Source organism: Micromesistius poutassou, assembly GCF_964030765.1.
Source record: "Micromesistius poutassou genome assembly, chromosome: 24".
Classification (NCBI taxonomy): domain Eukaryota; kingdom Metazoa; phylum Chordata; class Actinopteri; order Gadiformes; family Gadidae; genus Micromesistius; species Micromesistius poutassou.
Genome location: NC_140294.1, coordinates 1518362 through 1543361, shown reverse-complemented (window position 1 = coordinate 1543361; position 25000 = coordinate 1518362). Strand labels below are relative to the sequence as shown.

General features: G+C 47.7%; 5 protein-coding genes across 5 annotated transcripts in view; 2 read left to right on the top strand and 3 right to left on the bottom strand.

Annotated features, from left to right (window-relative positions):
- The window catches only part of LOC311369732 (rho GTPase-activating protein 1-like), a gene marked incomplete at its 5' end in the record, with an annotated part of 9970 nt that extends 7928 nt beyond the window's left edge, over positions 1-2042 (bottom strand). The window contains 2 exon segments of the mRNA XM_084487944.1: positions 1035-1100; positions 2019-2042. Of these exon segments, the coding sequence (XP_084344070.1) occupies positions 1035-1100; positions 2019-2042 (90 nt within the window).
- arl6ip6 (ADP-ribosylation factor-like 6 interacting protein 6) lies at positions 1779-4712 on the top strand. The gene is given in 5 exon segments (XM_084487897.1): positions 1779-2118; positions 2121-2286; positions 2996-3049; positions 3351-3468; positions 3867-4712. Coding segments are annotated over 5 exon segments (510 nt in total). The 5' UTR covers positions 1779-2040; the 3' UTR covers positions 3961-4712.
- A 133-nt stretch (positions 4713-4845) lies between these two features.
- LOC311369674 (NADH-ubiquinone oxidoreductase 75 kDa subunit, mitochondrial-like) lies at positions 4846-17527 on the bottom strand. Its single transcript, XM_084487896.1, has 19 exons — positions 17440-17527; positions 16881-16957; positions 16665-16756; positions 16036-16143; positions 15354-15430; positions 14733-14814; positions 14232-14362; positions 13555-13740; positions 12854-12988; positions 12138-12252; positions 11096-11241; positions 10371-10499; positions 9848-9977; positions 9344-9504; positions 8317-8471; positions 7302-7477; positions 6646-6780; positions 5979-6051; positions 4846-5193 (listed from the first exon to the last, which is right to left on the bottom strand). Exons 2-19 carry the CDS (start codon positions 16951-16953, stop codon positions 5102-5104), a joined length of 2196 nt encoding a protein of 731 aa, XP_084344022.1. The 5' UTR covers positions 16954-16957; positions 17440-17527; the 3' UTR covers positions 4846-5101.
- Positions 17528-17956: 429 nt separating this feature from the next.
- Positions 17957-23437, top strand: unc50 (unc-50 homolog (C. elegans)). Its single transcript, XM_084487868.1, has 7 exons — positions 17957-18021; positions 18386-18505; positions 19629-19937; positions 20821-20941; positions 21567-21706; positions 22178-22285; positions 22757-23437. The coding sequence occupies exons 3-7, from the start codon at positions 19673-19675 to the stop codon at positions 22891-22893; spliced, it is 771 nt and encodes a 256-aa protein (XP_084343994.1). The 5' UTR covers positions 17957-18021; positions 18386-18505; positions 19629-19672; the 3' UTR covers positions 22894-23437.
- A 131-nt stretch (positions 23438-23568) lies between these two features.
- The window catches only part of LOC311369570 (uncharacterized protein), a 4909-nt gene continuing 3477 nt past the window's right edge, over positions 23569-25000 (bottom strand). The window contains exon 7 of the mRNA XM_084487779.1: positions 23569-23997. Within this exon, the coding sequence (XP_084343905.1) occupies positions 23845-23997 (153 nt within the window). The 3' untranslated portion in view covers positions 23569-23844. The remainder of the gene's footprint in view (positions 23998-25000) is intronic.

Sequence of the window (25000 nt, the reverse complement as noted above, 5' to 3'; positions counted from 1 at the left end):
TGGCTAAGCCATCCACGCTTAGATATTCTGCCGTGGTCCATTGTCTTTTCTGAGCACTCCGGTTTCAAGTCAGCAGAAAATGTTGATGACTGAAATGATTACGTCAACGACGTCCATCCAGTCATTCGGTTGATTGTTTGAAAAAGAAAACAGATTAACGTTTCTGCACTAAATCCCCCCCCCCCCTCCGGCCAAATGCCCTTTCTCTGCCTCTCCAGATTACACAATTATGCACACAATGACAATTATTCAAATTCAACTTCACATAAATCATTGATAGGGTGAATCCATGGTATCCATGACTTCCCTTTATCTTTTTCCACTGCCCTCCCACTCAGAATAACATATTTATTTTCTTTTACGTGTTTATGGTTCTCTGGGTAAATATTTGCTGCCCCCCCCCCCCCACGTCTTTTTCATGTTGACACACACGTCACGTGTCAGCTACCATCCAGTCCGACACCTGGGGTATCTATGATCCGCCGCATGGAGATAGTCATGTTTACACAACTCAACCGCCCTAATCACAAGACCTTAGTGTTGTTGACATGGGGCGAGGAAGAAGAAACGACAATATTTCCCGGTGGACATAACGTCATAACAATCCTACAATCACCATAGTAACCGACTAAAGAAAAAAAAAACAGGACTAACGTGAGGAGCATCACCTTATAAGGGCCTGTTCAGAATCACAGCCATGTGGATAGTAAGCACTTTATTACACGGACACACATTCACCCCAGAGTGTGTGACAGGACGGATTTCACACATTTCCTTCCGCAGATGCAATTTCCCAACACGAGCAGCGCAGTGACGTGAACCCTAAAAAAGCATCCACGTCCAACTCCCAGGTACAAACAGAAACAACATTTGCCATGCCACCTCTGCAGCCATGGCTCCAACATTGACCCGCAACGATGAGGAAGGAACTCCTTCCTCATGTTATAAACATAACATAACCTCTGACCAGGTGGAGGTGAGCTGGACAGAGCACAGACAGACAGACAGACACAGAGCACAGACACACCGTCTACTCTTCCACTGCTGCTGCTGATGATGACGACGATGATGATGATGGACACAGATGCCGACAAAGGCAGCTGAGGCGAGGGACAGTAAAACACACGTTATAGGAAACACCGTCTTGCGTGTGAGATCTGAAGACCAGCGTACAGTACGGTCAGGGTGTGTGATGGGCTCTCGTGACACAACGTCAAACGCAAAGGGAAAAAAAAAATAATGATCCAATGTCGATGGATTATGAATAACAACGAGTTCCTGGGTGGACCCGTGACTGTTATTCATCGTGGAGAAGTGCAATTCATTATTAAATGAAGGGTAATTACCGTGCTGTGGGGTATTTGGAAGGAGTCGTGGACGAGAGGAGCCGCGGCGGGTCCGTCTGATCAGTGGTGTTGTTGACGCCACAGCGCTGCGTCACACACGGCTTCCGGCGGGGTGTTTTCGAAACAAAAGCCCGTGAGAATATCAAAGTACCAAAATAAAGGAACTCCATATAATAAATAAGTGATCACTTCTGCAGTTTCTAATACATTGGGTTGCTTCCACATGTGACTTCTTTAGAGGTGAGCCATTACATTTAAGTAATGGTTGGCAGGTAGGTACGTGACGTCGGTCGGTTATTAATGCATTATTATTGTTGTTTATTTGTTTATTGTTACATTATTACTATTATAAATTCGCTTTGTTTGTCAGACACACACACAAACACACAAAACACACAAAACACAAACACACACACACACACACACACACACACACACACACACACACACACACACACACACACACTCCTAACCATGGTTAATCTTTCCCTCTTTTGGACCCCAGGAAGTAGTATTAAAAGAATGACCGCCACGCCCCTCTACTAAATTTGATTGCGGAAGAAGTTCCGACGTTTCCCCCAAAAGTTGATGTTAACATTGATCGTACCGTAAACTCCTTGCACCGAACCAGAAATACTTTTCTATAGGCCTTATCGATAGAGATTGGCCAACTTGTGGAATCGCTCGGCGGTGCATGGTGCCATGGACGTATTCGGTGAACGCATCTGACATCACGTTTGAGAAACTGTCCTATCTGACTTCTTCTGACTTATTTTGAAAATGGACACGAACCCTCGTCCCCAGGAGGTCCTCGACTCGTATGATGACACTCACCGGCCGAAGCGGCGCTGGCCAATCGTGCTGCTGTCCTCCGTTTGCTCCGCGGTAGTGGTGTTTGCAGCCGGTGTGATTTGTGCACTGTTGTACACGATCCTCAAAGGTGTGTGTGTGCCTATTGTATGCCTATATACTGTTCAGTATTTACATCATACATGCATACATACATAGGCTACATACATAGGCCTACATGCATTCATACACGTATTTATATCGACATATTCTAGCCGCATTAATAAGCACTACATTGGGTGGACATGCCGGTGTCGTGCCAGAAGTTGATTTTTGCCAGAAACTGATTTCCGGTCCGCTGATTTTTACATTGTAATGGCCCTTTACACATTATTCAAGCACTGGTTGACATCAAATCTTGTCAGTATTACTTTGCTGAGTGATATCAAGCCATTTTGAGGCAGAAACACAACTTTAACAGACAGTGCGCGATCAGATCAGTTTCTGGCAAAAATCAACTTCTGGCACGACGTGCCAGAAGTTGATTTTTGCCAGAAACTGATTTCCGGTCCGCTGATTTTTACATTGTAATGGCCCTGTAATGGCCCTTTACACATTATTCAAGCACTGGTTGACATCAAATCTTGTCAGTATTACTTTGCTGAGTGATATCAAGCCATTTTGAGGCAGAAACACAACTTTAACAGACCGTGCGCGCTCCCGCGGACCGGAAATCAGTTTCTGGCAAAAATCAACTTCTGGCACGACACCGGTACATCTAAGTCAAGTTATGGCCCTTATGGCGATGGATGGGGTCATGGGGATGAAGATGTGATGAATTGTGGATCTCTCCCTTTCAGAGCTGCGGAGTGAGCGAGTGACAGCCAACGACGGCACTGAGGTCAGCATGCTAGGTGAGCACCGTTCTGCACTCATTTCTGAAGGGTGGCTGTAATAGACACACACTGACATCGTTCCATCTTTCAAGTTTGATCCATAGCATCCTCATTGTATGCCTCTAGATCAGGGGTTCCCCAACGCTCATTGCGTGTGGAGGTACTAACCCCTACCCGACCCTTTTGTCCCAGGAAACACAACATGTCAGAAACTCAGTATCCACCTGTAAGGGGAATACAGAAAGCCTTTAAAAATGTTGACAACATTGACTTTTATGTGTATGTGTGTGTGTGTGTGTGTGTATGTGTGTGTGTCCAGGATTCTGGAGTATCCTAGTGTTGTCTGCGATCGCCGGCTGCATCTGTTGTGCTTTCTCGTTGAGCCTCACCTACATGGACTCCTACACACCCGGCATGGTTTTCCTGCCCAACTTCAGGTAACACACACACGCACGCACGCACGCACGCATACACACACAGAGAACTGTTCATCGTTTGTATCATTCTTGTGGGCGTGTCCTGTCTTTTTCTCCCCGCTTTTAAAGGTGACATATTACACCACCAGGCGTGAGTGTGATTAGCCGTTACAAGCCGTTTTGATAGATCAGGCAGGCTTGTGTGGGCTAATCACACTCACACCTGGTGGTCAAATATGTCACCTTTTAAAATAAGAGAAAATGTTGTCAATATGTCATGTGGCGACGAGAGGCCCAGATTACCCAGATCACCTTTTTATAGGCAGTTCCCCCTTCCTTTTCCATTACACATCCTCCGCCCGCTATATCACAGCAGTCTCCTCTGTCTTTTCCCCCCCACGCGTTCTGCTCTCATCCAGGCGTTCCCCCGGGCGGTCCTTCCACGTGGGCTACGCCGTGGCGCTCCTGAACGGCTTCATGGCCTCTCTGGCGGCGGCCTGGACGCTGAGTTAAAAGCGGTCGGCCCCCCGTTCCCCTCCGTCTACAGCACTGAACCTAGAACCTAGTGCTAGCATGCAGGGCTGCCCGCACTCAATAGGAAAACAGGGATATGCTACACACTTAGTGTTTGCCTTCAAGGTTTTATTTGTGATATAATATACTAAAAAGACAAGAAGTGTCAAAATCGATTGGAGTTCTTTTCAACGCTGGAGATTGACCCTTTAGGTTTATTTGTATTTTTTTATTCTTCTATTGTCAATAAATCTATTTTGAGCGAAAGAAATTCATGATGAGGTTATGTTTTGCTTGAGTTTGGAATGAGCAGAATGTATGATCAGTGGTTGTATGACAGGGCCGAGGTTTATTGAATTGAAGGAGAAATCATTTTATCTAAACAAAATGCTGTTTTGAATGAACTGACATTTATATAGATACGCTCGAAAATGCCACCCGATATTACCTCAGATATTAATTATGCACCTGTGGTAAAACTGAAACAAACACGGGTTACAAATGGAGAGCTGAAAACAAGTTTAAAGTGCCAAATGATACAATTATAAGCCAATGGACCTTTAAAATGACAGGGATGGTTTCCCTGCTTATGGATTCAAACTTGAGAGATAAACAATTTATAAGAAGAGGTTTATATGTTGCTGGTGGGAAATTGCATAAGTATTTGCATAATAGCCATAATTAGCATAATGCTCACTTAATTAGGATTTGTATAGGGTAATTTCTTAAGTGTTCTAAAATGGTTATTCACTGCAGCTCTATGAACCCATCACTGAAGTCCTCAGAAATATAGACTGTAGTCTCTTCAGAATTCATTAAGTGATTCAAACACACTTTACCTCCGGAGAAGATATAAACACAGAATGATTACAAACCACGACTGGCTACAACATAAGGATTTATTTTTATTCAGACTTCATTACAAGTTAATCAGAGCTGTGTCTTGAGAGGAATTGATCGACTGTACACAACAAGCATCAAGAACACATTTAAATAAAGGCGAGGCTCCAACTCTGCGTATGTATGTGTCGTGTGTGTGTATTTGTGTGTGTACGCAAACTTTGAAGGTGTTGGATGCAATGTGGATGCGTGTGTATCGGTGTGTTGAAGACTCTCTACGGCTCAATTAGTGAGGGGGCGTTTAGCAAATGGATGGTTCGTCGATGGCCGCGGCTCCCTCTGTGATGGCCTTCACACATTTCGCCATGGTCTGGGAGGACCTGCTGATGGAGTCTACAGGGAGAGAGAGAGGACAAAATTACTAAAAAAGTCAAAAATGTGTTGAACGGGTATGTATCAAAAGTGCATCTCTTCCAAGCTGTCATGTCTTGCCAAACTTTAAGAGCAAGGCATCAAAGCTGCTGGGGTGAGGGTTAAAATCCCACCCATTTCGAAAATGTATGCCTTCACAGGATTGTGATTTTCAAAGTGTCCATTAAACGGCATAATATTCTTTTATATTTGTCACAGTTGTAGATGAAGACAAAGTATCAGATTTGAAAGGGTAAACTAGCACAGCAACAGCACCACCTGTGGTGGCATGGCTGTAACTGCCACCCCGTCATCAGATTTGTTTCGGTTCAATTTGGGGCCAGGTGGGGCTCCACGCAAAACAAACATACGAGCCGCTACTTAAAAGAGGTACAATACGCAAGACCCGCTACTTCCAGCTAGCTCCCGCCTTCAAACACCACTTTACCACTCCCTCCTCTCTCAAATCTCCCCCAACCCTCCAAAAGAGAGGCACCTTTAGGAAGTTAAAACTTTACGAGGTTTCACCTTTTGTTGTTGCTTTTTAAAAAAGGTACAATATGCATCATGTTTAAGTTTGAGAAACACACTTTTTTTGGAGCACATCTCAAACTCAAACATGATGCACATTGTACCTTTTTAAAAAGCAACAACAAAAGGTGAAACCAACGTGTCGTGTTGGATTTTAACTAACTAACTAACCAACCAACCCATAACCCAACCCAAAGTAGTGGCTAGCCCGTCAGACACCCTGGAGTCCCGCCCACCTGTCATGTAGAAGTCCCTGGCGGTGAGCTGGGGGGGCACCAGGGGAGCAGCAAGCAGCGTCTGGTCCACCGCCTGCAGGGTCCAGAGAGACAGGGGGGGGGGGGGGGGGGGGGGAGGATCACACACTGACTTTGTATCACATTACATTCACCATTCGTATTAAGACAAGGATTTGTGCTTTTTTTTCTGTTTCGTAGATGCTTTTCCGGGGGGCTTGAATGGTTTGCCGTGGTTAGGGTTAAGTGGAGGAGTATGGTTTTATCGGGGAACGGGTTTATATTAGTACAATGCGTTGTCGTCTCCTGTATTCAAATAGCGACTACATGGATGATAAAAAAGCTGGATTTCTTCTGGCCTCTGACAAAAGAAAATGTGTCTTTTTGACTAGAAACACTCACATAAGAAGGGTGAGGCATGTGTATTTAGGAGTGTGTGTGTGTCCAGAAATTTGAAAAAAGGTGTCATGGATGTTACTGGAAATGGCTTGATGCTATGCAAATGGATTAGGATTGTGCGTGTGTTTGTGTGTGTGTGTATTACCAGTAATGCTCTACTTCAAAAAAAAAAATGCTAAGGCTGTGTGTGTGCACATTATCATTAATGCTATGCAAACACAAAGAGGCTCAGGCGTTGTGTGCGTGTTATAACTGTGAGAGTGAGACGTACGCTGGCCAGCTCGTTGGCCTGTTTGAAGTAGTTGGCTCCCTCCACGTCGTCGTAGCGGGTCAGGTTGGGAGAGACCTCGGCCAGCCGGGTGCGGACCTCGTCCACAGTGTCATAGGGCAGCGCCACGCCCGCCAGCTACACACACACACACACACACACACACACACAAGACGCACACACATTTATGTTAAAGCGGCATCAAACGTGTGCATGCGTATTGTGTTCAGAAGCAGTGTGTCGAGTCCAAGATACAGCCAGACTTAGGCCTGGCTTTAGCCTGCAGGGACCTCTAGTGGTGATACTGAGTTAGCTTAGCGTGACTAATAAGTAAATAAATATTAGACATAGACAAGCAGGCTGGCTACCCTCCTGTGTTCAAATGTAACGCAGTCCTAATTTGTCTCTACTGTCAAAATGAAATCGACGTGCACCCCATTTAAATTTATAATTATCAAGTTAAAGCTAGGGTAGGCAATATATTTTAGAAGCATTTCTTTTTTTATTTGATTGCCGTCTCTTAACATCCTGACAGCAATCGATGAATCAATAAACAAAACAATACTCTCTGTATCTGTGGCTGTCGGAGGCTCGCGATAAGGCCATCCAGTTATTGCATTTGGTCAACCCCAGTTTGTGCGTGCGTGTGCGTGCGTTACCTCGGACAAGGCCCTGATGATCTGCCAGTCCTCGCGGGCCGTCCCGGGGGCGGTGACGGCGATGCGGGTCTGCTGGCTCCGCCCCTCCGTGTTCACGTAGGTGGCGTTCTTCTCCGTGTAGGCCGCGCTCGGCAGGATGATGTCTGCCATGGGCGCCCCCACGTCGCCGTGGTGACCTGTTGGGGGGGGGGGGGGGGGAATGTTGACGTGATGCATGAATGCGGGCAGCTCTGCAAAGATCCAGGTCTTATTCCTCAGAGCTCAGAAGATGGATCCACGTGTGTGGTTGGTTTCGTTGGATCTGGTCGGCACCTATGCACGTGTCTGTGTCCTTGTCTCTGTGTGTGTGTGTGTCTGTGTCCTTGTCTCTGTGTGTGTGTGTGTGTGTGTCTGTGTCCTTGTCTCTGTGTGTGTGTGTGTGTGTGTGTCCTTGTCTCTGTGTGTGTGTGTGTGTGTGTCTGTGTCCTTGTCTCTGTGTGTGTGTGTGTGTGTGTGTGTCTGTGTCCTTGTCTCTGTGTGTGTGTGTGTGTGTGTGTGTCTGTGTCCTTGTCTCTGTGTGTGTGTGTGTGTGTGTGTGTCTGTGTCCTTGTCTCTGTGTGTGTGTGTGTGTGTGTGTGTCTGTGTCTTTGTCTCTGTGTGTGTGTCTGTGTCCTTGTCTCTGTGTGTGTGTCTGTGTCCTTGTCTCTGTTTGTCTGTGTCCTTGTCTCAGTGTCCTTGTGGCTCTGTCCCAATTCTCCCCCTTCCCCTAGATTTGAGCCCTAACCCTAGATTTTGCGCGTTCCTGTGAAGGGGTAGGGTGTCCCAATACTTAGGGGAGTGAGGGGGAGTGCTGTTTTTCCCCTTAAAAATCAACCCTTGAACGCTAGCCAGCTCGGGAGCTGACTTGCAGCTAAGGGCACTCAAAGCAAGTGTTCTCGTTAAGGGGAGAGACATGGGACTGGGCCTGTGTGTCTGTGTCCTTGTCTCTGTGTGTCTGTGTCCTTGTCTCTGTGTGTGTCTCTGTGTGCGTCCGTACCCTGGTAGATGACGAGGCTGTCCTTGGGCAGGTCGGCCCGGGTGATGCAGCCGGCGTCGGCGCCCAGCAGGAAGAGGATCTTGGGCGGGTTGTTCCGGATGGCCTCCACCCCGGCCTTGTAGCCCAGGTCCAGCGCCGCCACCTGACTGGCCACCCTGGAGACGAACACACACACCAACACACACACCAACACACACACACACACGTCTGAGCCCAACAGATTGGCAACAGGGACGATGATGCAACAACGTCTCAAGGGAGGAGTTCCGGTCAGGTGACTCAACGTGGGCTTTCTCCTGATTCGATCAGGAGAAAGGCCAACCACCTGCAGGGTAAAGGTATGTCTCTCTCTCTCTATGTGTCTCTCTCTCTATGTTTCTGTTTCTCTCTCTCTCTCTGTTTCTCTATCTCTCTCTCTCTCTCTCTCTATGTGTCTATCTCTCTGTGTCTCTCTATGTTTCTCTCTATGTCTTTCTCTCTCTCTATCTCTCTGTTTCTCTCTATGTCTCTCTCTATGTCTCTCTCTCTATGTCTCTCTCTATGTCTCTCTCTCTATGTTTCTCTCTATGTCTCTCTCTCTATGTCTGTCTCTATGTCTCTCTCTGTTTCTCTCTCTCTCTCTATGTCTGTCTGTCTGTCTGTCTGGGGGGGGGTGTTCTGTCTGTCTCTCTCTGGGGGGGGTGTTCTGTCTGTCTGTCTCTGGGGGGGGTGTTCTGTCTGTCTGTCTCTGGGGGGGGTGTTCTGTCTGTCTGTCTCTGGGGGGGGGGGTGTTCTGTCTGTCTGTCTCTGGGGGGGGGTGTTCTGTCTGTCTGTCTCTGGGGGGGGGGTGTTCTGTCTGTCTCTCTCTGGGGGGGGTGTTCTGTCTGTCTGTCTCTGGGGGGGGGTGTTCTGTCTGTCTGTCTCTGGGGGGGGTGTTCTGTCTGTCTGTCTCTGTCTGGGTGTTCTGTCTGTCTGTCTCTGTCTGGGTGTTCTCTCTGTCTCTGTCTGTTTGTCTGTCTGTCTCTGGGGGGGGTGTTCTGTGCCGTACCGGTGCAGCACGTTGAGGACCTTCCAGCCCTCGTCCACGCCGCTGCTGACGCGGGCGTTCTGCGCCAGTGCCGACACGGCCGCCAGGATGGCGGCGCCGTCGGCCCGCTGCAGGGCGCTGCTGCCCACCACCACCGTGGGCCGCTGGGCCGACGCCAGCACCTGGAGGGAGAGGGAGAGGGAGAGGGAGAGAGAGAGAGAGAGAGAGAGGTGAATATCTTTGAATGTTTGCGTAGAGGGACACATAACCTAATAGAAGAGGTGCGTGCCCGTGTTTGTTTGTGTTAGTTCCTGTGTGTGTGTTTTGTGTGTGTGTGTGTGTGTGTGTTTGCCTGTGCGTGTGTGTGTGTGTGTTGGCGCCTGAGTTTGTGTGTGAGTCTCCTTACGTCGGTTCCCCATTACCTCACAGAAGGGGTGTGTGTGTGTGTGTGTGTGTGTGTGTGTGTGTGTGTGTGTGTGTGTGTGTGTGTGTGTGTGTGTGTGTGTGTGTGCGCCTCCTCGTTACCTCACAGAAGGGGTGCGTGCCGTTGGCCAGCTGCTGCAGCACGGCCGCCTCCTCCCCCAGGTGGTCGTAGGTGTAGCTCAGGTCCACCTGCCGGCCCACCAGGGCCACGCGCAGCTCGTTGTGCAGCCAGCTGAAGCGGGGAGGGGAGTGGGGGGGGGAGAGAGGGGTTAGGATGAGCCGTCGCTGAAACGCCCTGGACCGCCATTACATTACATTACATTAATAACCAGGACAAAAAGATAATAACCTGATAATAGATCACCACTAAATGCATATAGCGACGCTTGGTTCAGAAACAGGTTAGCCGGCTCAACAAGTCTTTGTGAAGAAGACGGGCAGAAGAGGAAGACTCAACAAGACCTCTTGTTTTAATACTACGTTGTTGTCGTTTTTTTTTTACAAATTTCATTCCGGATTTCCCTTCAAACTAAGCGGGCTAGGGCCAGAGCAGACCCCGAGCGGGGCCAGAGCAAGGCCAGGGTGGAGCCGGGGGAGGGGCCAGAGTGGGGGCGGGGGGTGGTACCTCTTGCGGATGCGGGCGTTGAAGAGCGGCGCCTCGTAGCGGGGGTTGGTGCCCACCAGGAGCAGCACGTCGCTGTCCTCGATGCCGGCGATGCGCGTGTTCAGCAGGTAGTTGGAGCGCAGGTCCGTGCTGCGGAGACGACAAAACGACACAACGGCACAACGTCACTCACCCGAACGCACACGGCGGAGGGGAGACCCCAACTTTATGTGTTTAAACCAAAAACAAAAAAATCAGAGCTGTAGAAAACAAACAAACAAACAAAATGTAGTACTGCAATATTTACAGTCTGGGTACATATCGGCGCTCACTGAATCGTTGAGAGATCGTACAAATCCCTGTCCCCGTTTGACTCCCAGCTGAAGGGTTCTGGGTTCGAAGCCCGATTTCACATTTGTGGAAAAGGGGGTACCAGTTGCTTCTCAGGGTTTCTACCCTGATAATGAAGGGGGAGTTTATTTCTTGCTCTTTGTAGGGTGCTAGGGTAAGGTGGGGGGGGGGTGGCCTGTGAAGCCCTTTGAGACTGTACACCGATCAAGGCCCAGTTCCAATCCTCCCCCTTCCCCTAGATTTGAGCCCTAACCCTAGATTTTGCACATTCCCGCAAAAGGAGTAGGGTGTCCCAATACTTAAGGGAGCAAGGTGCTGTACATTCGTGATGGAGAACAACCGTCCATAATCTCTCTCTCTCTCTCTTCTTGTCATTCTGTGCGGGTGTCTCTCACCCGGCCCCGTCCATGGGGAACAGCTCCTCGGTGCAGAGGCTGTCTGAGTTGAGTCTGTTGAGCAGGTCCTTGAGGGCCACCAGGGACTCTGCGTCCGCCATGCCCCCGGCGATGGCCGCCACCTCGCTGCCCTGCGCTCCCTGGAGCTGAGGACGGACACACGGACACACACACACACACACACACACGTTACACAGTGAAAAGCTGCTTCCCTTTTAATTGGTTTATGGAGTGCTGTGTGTTCTCTGGTGTCTGGCCGAGAGGTTTATAAGGTGGGGGCCCGAGCATTGTGGAATACATTTCTTGCTCCCATCTATTGCGGTGGGATATTTGTGTAGTGGGTGTCTCGACACATTTTTGCGTTTATAATTTGATTGCTATCTTTATTCTTTTGATTTCTGATATAGGACTTTTCGTTTTCCTTTGACTGGGTTCAAAAGTTTCCCAAGAGGTTGCTGTGGGGTAAGAATTAAGAGCAATAATTTGAGCGTCAACTTAGGAAAAACCACAGCCATCCGTCGGCTATTAGTGAGCATCCATGCCTAAATACCCAATCAGGATGGCTGTAATAGGCCTGGGCAAAAAAACAATAAATTATCATATCGTGATAGACTTTTGATCAATGTCAATATAAAACATGTTCAATATATATATATCGATAGACTGGACCACCGAATCCAGCAGCTGTGTTAGTTACACAAACACGGTTCCATACTTATTTACAATATTTGTAAGTGTTGTGTGAGTGTTTTCCATTGTTGTATCGAGATTGTATTTATCACTGAGTATTTATCAATGAAGAACAGTGGAAGGTCAAATTAAGTGTTCAACAGAAGTGTTTAAATCCAGCACGGCAATTCCTAGTCTTTTTAGGTCATTAAAATGATCGATCAATTTGATCAAGTTAAATCGTGATACGTCTTTCAGCCATATCGCCGAGGCCTAGGCTGTGATATGTATTACAGACGGATCCACATCTCAGTCGTCATTAAAGCCACAAATCCCAACCAGCTGATGACCTGACGAGAGCGCTGAGACTTACTGCCCCCGCCACGCGGGTCAGGGCGTCCTCCCACGAGGTCGCCGTCAGCTGACCCGAGGCATTCTTCACCATTGGCTGGGTCAGCCTCTGCCTCTTGAGGCCGTCGTAGGCGAACCTGAAGACACACACACACACACACACACACACACACCCAGTTTGAACATTTGAAAGCGGCAACCAAATCTCTAAACAAACTACAGCCACAGCACAAATGACCTAATGTTTGGCAACGGCCTTTCCGATTGGCTCAGACTGGCGCCAGGTGACGTCACCTGGCACCGACCGTACCGGCCCGGCCGGTGACATCATCAGGGCGCCAACTGCTCTAATCCCTCGCCATCCCTTGCCGTTAAGAATGGAGCTTTCCCTCCACTTTAAACATCTAAAAAACCTATGAACACATCCATCTCCAGCAGGCGTGAAGGCTCAGTTACGATCCCATGTCGTCGACACAACGCAAGGGGCGGACACAAGGAGGCGGGCCCTCCTTGCGTCCGCCGCAAAGGGCCGGACGCGCGCCTCCCGAAAAGTGTAACCTTCCGTCGAGGCGACGCAGCAGCGAGGGCTGTGATCGGTTCCGCTCACTAAAAACCCGACACAGAACCAAAGCAGGTTCACGGCTGCGTCGGAGCGTCTGTGTGGATCCATAACGGAAGTTTAACACTGCGCTACAGGTTCCGTGGGGGCGGGGGGGATGTCGTTTGTGACCCTCTGACCTGGTCTTGTCGGAGATCCACTCCTCGTTGACGTCCTCGTTCAGACGGGGCATGACCCTCATCACCTCACCCCCGCGGGTGCTCACCACGATGTTGCTGCCCACCGCGTCCAGCACGTCGATGGACTCTGTCTTCCTGCGTGGGGGGGGGGGGGGAGAGGGGGGGGAAGGAGAGGGTGGGATCGTGATCATTCAGCACAGGGAGGACAGGGCGGTGCCGGCAGTATTGTGATTGGACTATTGTGAGTGGGCCTGTTTTTATGTAGAAAACAAAAGTCCTATTAAAACGACAATTCGTATAAAAAACGACAAGTCCTATCATCTACTGGTTACTATTTGGATTTGAAGGCACATTAGGTTAAAAGGATTGCAATGGGATTACTGTCCAAATTTAGAATTATTACAAGCATTTATTTGGAGCGACAAATAGAGGCAGATTGATTCCGTCATTCATCTTCTTGGGTCTAGGCGAATGTGTGTAATTGTTCTATTCTTTCACATCCATTCCCCCCTGTATTTAAAACCTTTTTTTTTTTAGCACTTCCAGCACAAAATGTGCTTTGGTTTACAAAATGTAAAAAGTGTGAGGGTTCTGCATTTGTCAATTTCTGTAAACGCTACAGCTCCCTGAACAGCACGCCTGATCCGACCACAGACTCAAGTCGCCCCCGTGTTACGTTCTCCCTCTCCTCCGGGCCCTACCTGGTCTCCCAGGGCCTGGCGGTGAAGGCGTAGGGCTTGGAGGTGAGCGCGCCCACGGGGCAGATGTCGATGACGTTGCCCGACAGCTCCGACATGAACATCTTCTCCACGTACGTGCCGATCTGCAGGTTGTTGCCGCGGCCCGTCGTGCCCAGGTCCTCCACGCCCGCGATCTCGCTGGCAAACCTGAAAAAATATATAAGAAACCGCCGGTGAGAATTCTCAACAGAGAACCACACGCGGTTGCGGTTGTATTTGTGTCGGATTGGAGTCTCACACGATTTTATCGTATGATTTCTTTTCAGCGGAATGAAAGTGCACGTACATTTCCGTCAATGCCTCGACCCTTTCGACTGAATAATGATTCATGATATGAATAGGATACGAAGTGAATGTGTGAATAGAGATCAGAGATCCGGAAACCTCTCGAAATGGATAAATTAACTTTGTTTCACTTTCTTTATGATTTTTGACGGAGACACAGACCACACACCAACCGCACCATCAGTAAGCATTCACTCACAAGCACACCACTAGTACAGCACACTCCAACAACCACACAAATACCACACAATCTCCAACCGACATCCAGACACACAGAAACCACTGCGCCGTGCTCCAAGATTGCCGTTCGCACGCGGCGCTCTCTGGCCACGCCCCCCCCGGCGCCCTCTTACCGGACGCAGCGCGTGCACTGGATGCAGCGGGTCATGATGGTCTTGACCAGCGGGCCGATGTTCTTGTCCTCCACCGCCCGCTTGTTCTCTGTGAAGCGACTGCGGTCCGAGCCAAACTGCATGGACTGGTCCTGGTGGGGCGGGAGGGGAGGAGGACAGAGAGGTGGGGGGTTAGGAGGCTGGGAATGTGTGTGTAGTTCTGGGAGGTCTTGCGCTGTCCCGGCCAGCTGTATGTATGGTTGAGGATTTCGATTGCCCCCCCCCATCGGCTGGCCATCAACACACACACACACACACACACACACACACACACACACACACACACACACACACACACACACACACACACACACACACACACACACACACACACACACACACACACACACACACACCGATGGGGGCAGTCGAAATCAAGAGCAAATCGAAATCAACCCTGCAGTCGACTATCGAGCAAGTCATTTCGCTTTTATCCAAAGCTGTCAAGGCTGTCACTGTTACCTGTAGATCACACTCTCCTCCCTGGTCACAGATGGGGCAGTCCAGGGGGTGGTTGGCCAGCAGGAACTCCATCACTCCCTCTCTACACGCACAAAAAAACACACACACACACACACACACACACACACACACACACAGGTCACACGTCTCAGTCTCAATTATAGGAGGTTTGCCGTCTACCGTCCACCTGATTCCACGTGAACTACCATTACTGTCCTCGCTTCTCTGACCATCTTCATTTGTATGCTTTCAAATGTTACAATGTACCCTTTCATTTATATTTTTTTCCAGTATTTTGCCTTGTTGTACAGTGTCTTCGAGTATCTAGAAAGGTGCTACACAAACGTAATGTATTATTATATGTCAAGTTGTATTGCTTTATTCAGCTGTGTCATGCAGTTCCACATGGATTATGAACTATGTTATAAACTATCTATCCGATCTATCAAGCATCCTCCACTCTGTGGACTCTTTAATTTGGCAAAGCAGATAGCTGGAGAAGCCTGTGTTTAGATCTGTGTGTGTGTGTGTGTGTGTGTGTGTGTGTGTGTGTGTGTGTGTGTGTGTGTGTGTGTGTGTGTGTGTGTGTGTGTGTGTGTGTGTGTGTGTGTGTGTGTATACCTTGCTTTGCGTGTCTTGTCTGAGTTGGTAAGGATATTCCATCCCTTCATGACGGGCATGGCACAGGCTGCCACCGGCTGTCAACAAAAAAAAACACAAGCACACACATGTCAACATCCAGGTAGGCACTGTGGCTGGGACGTATGAGAAGAACTGGACAGCAACACAAGATCTTTGCCTTCACCACATGACTATGTATTACTCAGTTGTTGTTTTTTTCTGGAGGGCACTACACAACTAAATAAATGTATTTTTGGTGAGGGCTTTCATCCAAACCTTAAGTGCATAGATTCATGGCATGTACGGGGCCCAGGGGGAATCAAACCTAAAATAATCAAGTTGGACTAGACAGGACCCACGGATCCAATAGATCAACTCTTTGGCAACTTTGGCAACTTTCAGTTGCCAAAATGACATTAATCTCACCCCCTTGTCTGTACTATACACCATTTATCCACTATTAAGTCACTTATCAGAAGCGACTTAAGAGAGTCACCCGATACATGTCATTAAGGGGAGGGTGAGGGGATAAGGCATCTAGCACTAGGATGCCCACAGGCAAGCTGCCAAGGTGGGGGAATCAAACAAAGTACCAGGGAGTCAAACAGCCCACCTACGACTACGTTCCCCTGACCTACATGCATGTCCTGGAGCGTTCACTGAACCGCGAGCCACCGTTTACCTTGGGCGCCTTCTCGATCTCCACCAGACACATCCTGCAGTTGCCCGCCACGGACAGTCGCTCGTGGTAGCAGAAGCGTGGGATCTGGACGCCCACCTTCTCACAGGCCTGAGGGTCCACAGGGGTGGGAAATAGAGAGTTGGAATATGTCAAGAATAAGCCAACACAGAGTGTTACCGACAATGAACATTGAGAACTTTATTTATTTTTTATTGACTTGATGAACAGTGACATTATGATTAATGTTAATTTTTTTTTTTTTGAGGTATTAAAGAAATATCTGGTTGATAGTTGCATTAAACTGTTGTTTTTAATGTTGGATATGTAGTGCAGTCATTGAGAAATAATCTGCACACGTGGAACGTTATTGACTAATCAGGATCAAGTACTTAACAATGCTGTGGTATAAATAGCTATAGTCTCTGAAGGTTCTGTTCTCTCCATCTTAGGACATATTAACCCATTTGGGTTTCACTACTTTGCTGTCATGTTAAGATCAATATAAGGAGAGGTATGTGACACTTGAACCAAAATGACATTACATGAAAGCATTGCATGATTCTAGACGTTCGTACAAGACTGTAGTTATGCGACCACAAAAAAAAAAGTTGTAGGTTCCCTTCCTTTACCTGCAAAACAGTGGTGCCGGCCTCCACTTCCACAGGTTTCCCATCCACAAACACCTCCACCATCGTACCGGCAGCACGGGATTGGGTAAGAACTGAAACACCCATAGATACTGACGTTTCAATGACATCCCAAGTGGCCACTACTTCAGCAGTATAGATATACTACATAAACATGCATATTACTAGTGTGCAGATGCATGTAAACACACAGCTTACCATTGTTGGATGGAGCCAGGCTGCCCTTGGCAGCGCCAGATAAAGCTCGCCCGACGGCTGGGAAACGCAACATGATGCTGGAATGGAGACAGACGGCATTCAGCAACATAAACATATCCCAAAAACAAGGTGAGCTTATCAACGTTATTATGCATGACATTTAAGACAAGGTGCACCGCATTATGGGCATGCATGTGACATGTCAACATGTCTAAGCCCCCAACTGCAAGGATATAGTCTTTAAACTGTGCATTATTAAGACGGGGATAGACGGGGAGTGAGGTCTATCCATTAAAAAACATTCACATGTACGTTGTGTTGAATGCACTTGCAGCTATCGCCGGAGAACCGTCCGCTCACTCGCACATAAACACAAAGTTATTGAGGATCCTTGCTAGCATGCTAGACCCGTTAGCACAGAGCGGTCAAGGGCACGGCGTTACGACGTTATAACAAACCGACTGATTCGTGGGCTTAGTGCGACGCCGTCGTCGCGTTACGTCAACCAACAGATCCGCAGTCAGCGCTGTGTGTTAATTTGCTTAACTGAGGTTCTTACCTTGTCGCTATTTGGCCTTCTGGACCAGAACAGCGGTGTTTATCACACGCAACCAGTCAGCTCTGATGTATGAGCGGATGTGGCTGAAGATAGAACCCAACCTCACTTCCGGTCTCGGCTTCAGAATAAAAGTCGGGGAGAAACTCGTGCGTCAAAAAACTGCAGTTGCAATAATTACACCATTGTTGAAATAGTAACGTAATAAACACCAACGAAGTGTTGTTTTTGTTGAAGGTGACCGTGCATGGACACTTGCAACAAACGCTTTATTTAAGATACACATGCATATCTTTGAAAAATTAATATAAACACATACACTTCTTGACTTCGGACAGGGGGGTTGGGGGAAGGGGGGGGGGGGGGGGGTTGTGGTTGAAATGTATTTTGATGTTTTCAGACACATTTTCTGGGGCAGGTTGAGATATTTTGACAGCACGATTTCCGAACTCCGTCTCCCACAACGCACCGCGCCGTGTTACCGGAAGTGACAACGTGTGCAGTTTGTGACAGTCCAGGAAGTGTTTCATGGATACTGGTTCTTAAATAACCAAGAAGAGTCCGTCCAGGGGGATTTATCAGCTGGTAAAGCTATTTACCGAACACGATATTAATTTACATATAACGAGTGGATTTACTTTATGTGTGTTAGTCAATAATCAGTGAAGCGGAATGAAGTTTATCCTGACGAAGCCCTTCTATAAGTGTTTTGCAGGAGGCTAGTTAGAGCTTCCTAACGCTAGCCAGTAGATTAAACAAACAAGTCGTATTTGTTTGTACTATTACGTATTGTTTTAGTATCCGTCTTTAGCATTGAGTGATTGCTTTCCTAGGAGAGGAGTTGAAAAAACGATTTCAGTTTGATATTCAGTGTGTGTGTGTGTGTGTGTGTGTGTGTGTGTGTGTGTGTGTGTGTGTGTGTGTGTGTGTGTACTCCTTCCCGTTCCAGCTCTTCTTCTTCTTCTTCTTCTTCTTCTTCTACAACTACATATTCAGCGATGTGTATCAGCTAGAATGTGATCCACAGGCGTGCCCTCTACAACCACCACAACAAACTATTTCTGATAAGGTGGGTGACCTCGCTTAAAAGTATAGATCCACCATCCACCTACTTCTGTGTGGTTGCTCCCATTTGTGATGTCACTACAGGGTAGAGGGTTGGGCTAATCAACATCACACCTGGTGGTAAATAGGGATCTTTAAAAATTTGCTAAATAACCGCACAAAACACACACACAGCTAACCGGTAGAATTCAGCAATCCCAAAAACAAGACCGCGACGTACAACACAAAATGCGCACAAGACGACCATGAGGGCGGTTAACGACAGTTATGTTATTATAACTCTAGCTCTATGATTGTACGCTACGCCGTCTAGCCTTCGCCTTATGGGCTTGTCCCGTGCGCTTGCTCGCGTACACGGGACAAGCCCATCAGGCGAAGCCTAGACGGTGTAGCCTGCATGTAACAGAACACACCAGCGCCCGAGTCGTCACGGTGTAATCGAGCAGGCCGTCCCAACGATCACATCGTCCCTGTTGGCGATATGGCTGAAAGACGTATCACGATATAACTTGATCATATTGATCGATATCGATAACTATTGATCATTTTAATGACCTGAAAAGACTAGGAATTACCATGCTGGATTTAACCACTTCTGTTTAACACTTAATATGACCATCCACTGTTCTTCATTGATAAATACTCAGTGATAAATACAATCTCGATACAACAATGGAAAACACTCAAATATTGTAAATAAGTACGGAACCGTGTTTGTGTGACAAACCCAGCTGCTAGATTCGGTGGTCCAGTCTCTTATCGATATATATATATATATATATATATATACAGTGTTTCCCACAGACCAGGTAGCAATGTGTGGTGCCCCCCTGCAGGGTTGGCAACTTTTGTTTTTTGGCCGGAGTGAGACTCTGTAGAATCTGGGGGGGACAGCCGCAGCAATTTAGCGCTCGTCCGAAGCAACTAGAGATCTAACTGGTATTTTTATTTTTTGGCCGTGACATTTGTTGCGTGTGCGTGAGATATTTATACTTAAAAATCGTGTTAAAATAAAAATGAATTTAAAAAGCGTAATCAATTTGTGGAGCTTGTTGTTGAATCTGTGGCGCTGCGCCACACATTGATCTATGTATGGGAAACACTGATGTTGTCTCTCCTTCCTCCAGCCACCCCCACCCCCCCCCCCCGGGGAGCAGAGGGAGCGTCCACCATGCTGCCCACCACCTCGAGACACGCCTCCGAGACGGGCCTGCGGGACGCGGCGCGCCACACGGCCGGCGCCAAGCGCTACAAGTACCTGCGGCGGCTGCTGCACCTCCGGCAGATGGACTTTGAGTTCGCCGTGTGGCAGATGCTGTACCTGTTCACGTCGCCGCAGCGCGTCTACCGCAACTTCCACTACCGCAAGCAGACCAAGGACCAGTGGGCCCGCGACGACCCCGCCTTCCTGGTGCTGCTGAGCGTGTGGCTGTGCGGTAAGGAGCTCACGCCGTTGTGCTGTGAGGATTTGTATTTGATTGCGTTCATTTTGTTTAACCGTTTTAACGGTGTCGGGTAAGTCTCGTTGGGATCGCGATCGGTTCCACAAGAGAGCGCTGAATCAATTATACAACGTGCATTAGATATCGGAAAGTATAGACAGTTATAGAGACACAGACGCATCAACCAAAACATTCACCGATATTGGCACGTTATTAGCGGGCAATATTTGGAGGTCTCTTAAAGTCGTAGTATAAATTTGTATTTGCAGTTTTATTTGACAGATTTAGCTGTAGCTCGCTCCAGAGATATTCAGGTGCAACAATAATAACACATTCATAACACATGAATGATTGTACTGGGTAGACCAGGGCAGTGTTTCCCAACCTTTGGGTCGTGGGCGAATGGTTTGTGAATGAGCTTCAGTAGCAGAATAGTATAAAATACATTTTATCGTCATTGCCACTGAGATGTTGCACTTCTGGATCTTGCTGAAATTGAAAATACATTGCAGTGGCATTACAAACAATAAGTGCAGTATGGAATATAGACATACAAAGCTGAAGTTGTAGAGCAGGCATCCTCGCAGTGCTCTGTATGTGTAACTGTCGTCTCAGTCACAGCTTTAGATATCATGAAACATTTGGTCTTTCTTTGTTTATGAAATCACATGTGAAGACGCTGATCTCTCACTCTTCATGCTCTCTCTATGTGTCGTTCTCTCTCTTCTCTGCTTGTGTCTCTCTCTCTGTCCGCTCCTCTTGCTGTGTCTGTCTGTCTGTCTGTCTGTCTCTCTGTCTCTCTCTCTCTCTCTCTCTCTCTCTCTCTCTCTCTCTCTCTCTCTCTCTCTCTCTCTCTCTCTCTCTCTCTGCTCCACAGTGTCCACCATTGGCTTTGGCCTGGTCCTGGACCTGGGCTTCGTGGGGACCCTGAAGCTGCTGCTCTGGGTGGTCTTCATCGACTGCATCGGCGTCGGCCTGCTGATATCCACCCTCATGTGGTAGGGCTGGGCGATTCATCCCATTTTGATCGTGATTTCGATTTTTAGCGTGAAACGATCACCCAAGTAATATAATCGAGTTGAAACGATTTTTATTTTTATTTTTTTTGTTAAAAATAAATAAATAATTTCTTCCTTTATAGAAATTGCGGCTGGATATATATCTGGACATTATTTTCTACTTGACCATTTTGTGTATTTCTTTACGGGGAAATTTCAAAGTTCTCATTTACAAAGTGTTGTTTTTTTTTGAGAGAAATAATGAATAAACAAATCATGTTTTTTTTAAATAATCGTTTGAATAATCGAGATTTCAATATTGACCAAAATAAGCGTGATTATGACTTTTTTTTCCATAATCGAGCAGCCCTATCATGTGGTGAGGTCACACACCCCCGCCCCCCCCCAGTATTATACAAACTGGACGGTTTGTTCTCTCTACAGAAGATCACACACTAGCTGTTGTCGATAAGACAGATGTGTTCGTCATACTTCAGACAGGATTCAAAGTTTGGCTCTGGCGCTGTGAAATGTCGCAAAGAATTGACAAACGCCCGCCCCGCCCGACGGTGGTAACGTTGCTTTGCGGGTTCATTGGAATGTCGACCGTGTGACCCGCCTGCAGGGGCGTGGCCAACAAGTACCTGCTGAAGCAGCCCGGCAAGGACTACGACGTGGAGTGGGGCTACGCCTTCGACGTGCACCTCAACGCCTTCTACCCGCTGCTCGTCATCCTGCACTTCCTGCAGCTCTTCTTCATCAACCGTGAGTGGGGGACCTGTGTGTGTGTGTGTGTGTGTGTGTGTGTGTGTGTGTGTGTGTGTGTGTGTGTGTGTGTGTGTGTGTGTGTGTGTGTGTGTGTGTGTGTGTGTGTGTGTGTGTGTGTGTGTGTGGGGGGGGGTCCATTTTAGCAGTATAGCCCTTAATCCCGGCTACAAACTCAGGGCTTCAATTAGGAGGATGTCAATCAAATGCGGGCTATGAAGCCCGCATCCTCCTAATTGAAGCCCTCCTAATTGAAGCCCTTTAAGTTTGATAGTTTAAGTCGGATAGTTTAAGTCAGATAGTTTTAGTTGGATATTCGGATAGTTTCAGTCCGATCTTTTAGTTGGATACTTTAGGTCAGTTTGTTTAAGTCGGATGGTTAAAGTGGGATAGCTTAAGTCAGATAGTTTAAGTTGGTTAGGCTGCGGTGTTTCGCGAGGCTAACCCTCGTCCGTTGCCGCTGTGTCTCAGACATCGTGGTGATCAACTCCGATTGGTTCCTGGGCCTGCTGGTGGGCAACACGCTGTGGCTGGTGGCCATTGGCTACTACCTCTACATCACCTTCCTGGGCTACAACGGTAGGTCTTTCGATTGACGCCCTCCCAGCTGCCCAATGTTTTGCCCTGGTTTGATTAAATACACATTGGATTCACTGAATTGATGACAAATTGATGAACCCAAAAACCGGAAAGGTATATCTGTTCTGACTAGTTTTGGTTCTCTGCTCCCATCCCCCTTCTCTTCTCCCAATGCTCCATTGGTTCTCCCTGGTTCTCCCTGGTTCACCTGGTGGTTCTCCCTGGTTCACCTGGTGGTTCTCCCTGGTTCACCTGATGGTTCTCCCTGGTTCACCTGGTGGTTCTCCGTGGTTCACCTGATGGTTCTCCCTGGTTCACCTGGTGGTTCTCCGTGGTTCTCCTGATGGTTCTCTGTGGGTCACCTGATGGTTCTCTGTGGGTCACCTGACGGTTCTCCGTGTGGTCACCTGACGGTTCTCCGTGTGATACACCTGACGGTTCTCCGCGCGGGACCCCGGTTCTCGGCTGCAGCCCTCCCCTTCCTGAAGAACACGGTGGTGCTGCTCTACCCCTTCGCCCTGCTGGCCCTCCTCTACATCCTGTCCGTCTCGCTGGGCTGGAACCTCACGCAGGGCCTCTGCTGGTTCTACCAGTACCGGGTCAAGTAGAGCGGGGGAGAGAGAGGCGGCAAAGCTACACTCCGGATGGTGTCAGCGGCGGCGGCGGCGGGGGGGAGGGGTGTGTGTGTGTGTGTGTGTGTGTGTGTGTGTGTGTGTGTGTGTGTGTGTGTGTGTGTGTGTGTGTGTGTGTGTGTGTGTGTGTGTGTGTGTGTGTGTGTGTGTGTGTGTGTGTGTGTACACCTGGACCCCCCCCCCCCCGGTCACTCGTTACGACCGGCTGAACCGCAGTGTGAATTGAAAGATTTTTCTTTGGACTAATAGCGGATGATTTGTATATAACCGCCGGTTGAAGACGGATGTGGAGACGAGCAACTTGTCTCTGGGGTTTCCTTCTTGGATTTAGAAACAAACGGATAAAAAAAAAAAAAAAGATATGAGGCTCATGGTTGAAGTTCTGTTTATTGTGGAATGTCGACGAGCGAAGACGTGAAGCGCATTGCAAGCATACGTGTTCAGCTGTTGGTAGCAGTTTTCTTTCTCTCTCTCAACAAAAGTGTACATTCCCAAGCGCTTTCAATAAAACCTGTTTTATTTCTAACCCGACTGTGTGTTGTGAAATCTTTTTTTTTCAAGAACTCAAGCACCACTTTGCCAAACTATTAATCGGCAATAGAGATCATTTTAAACAACACAAGACCTCCAGAAGCATGAAGACAAACCTGGTTCCAAAATTGTATTATTTTATTTATATATATTATATATTTATATATATATTTATATTTATATTACTTTTATATATTTATATTACATATATTTATATTACTTTTATTTCTGAATATCAACTTTGGGCGTTGATCAACTTTGACATCACTACCAGATTTGCTATCATTTGTATACAAGTATTTTGTAGTTCTCAAATGTGGCTCCTCAAAAGTAACATTGGTCCAATATTTAAAAAAACAGTCAAACAATAATCCCTGGTAGCACAGACGTGTTCCTCTACTTGAGGGCGTTCATCATCATCACCTTGAACTTCTCCAGGTCCACCTTCTTTAAGATGGTGGCCTTGTGTTTGTGCGTCAGCAGCCCCATGTAGTCCAGCACCATCATGCCTCTGGCGTACTGCCCCTCCGTCTCCACCGACACCACCACCTACAGGACAACAGCAGCATTGCACCCTTTTAAAAACAGCAAATATTATTTGATTATTATTATTTACTCGTCGTTTGCCAACCTTCAGCTGTTAGTGAGTGAAATGCTCTCTAATAATATCTGTTCCTAGTTGCCCGTTCCTGCCTCTGTATGAGACCATTTCGATTTTAGACCGCTCCTGGTTAATTTTTGACCAATCATCTCTTCTGTGGTTCTGGGAATCCGTCTCTCCAGTCGATCACCGGTACAAGAAACGCAACACTTGTTTTTGATTATTTCGATTCAGATTCTTGCTCTCTTCTGCCCTCTTTACAGCAGCTTTAAAGATACACTTGTAGATCAGCACCCCTGAAATAATGTGGGGAAAGTCGTTAACACCCAATTGTACAGGTCTTTTCTCGTGTTCCCGGCGTATGGTCCATGATTGGTCACGCTTGCATGTCAACCGACAACTCTACCCGACAAGTAGGCGGTTCGCGACACATGTAATCCAGTGATGGATTCCATGATTCTTTTCCTTGATTCAGTTCGCGTCGGTCAGTTTGCCAAGAAGAATCGTTCAGAATCGTTTGTTTGTATGTTCGTTCAGTCGCGTTTCCGGTAGCGGTGAATCATGGAATGCACGGTTCTCAGCTGAGTCGGTCAGACTCAGCTCCTCCCTCGTTCTCAAACGACCGTGCAAAAACGGTCATCAATCAACACACAACATCACAACTAAGTTCCTATCAGCTGAGGAGCGCTTCATGTTCGGAATCGGGATGTTGTCGCCCAGACCAGTCCCTCTTCACCACTCTGCTGACTTAACACTTAAAACAGCGAGTCAGCGAGTGGGAGTCAAGTCTGGGAGAACGAACGAACGAGACAAACGAGAGAGAAACTGAAACGTGGAATCGGTTCGTTCTTGTTAAAGAGCCGTTCATTTGAACTGATTCGGTCGCAAACGACCCGTCACTATAATCCACCGCGTGTCCCGGGGCTCTTGCGAGACTCTCCGGTCAGAGTG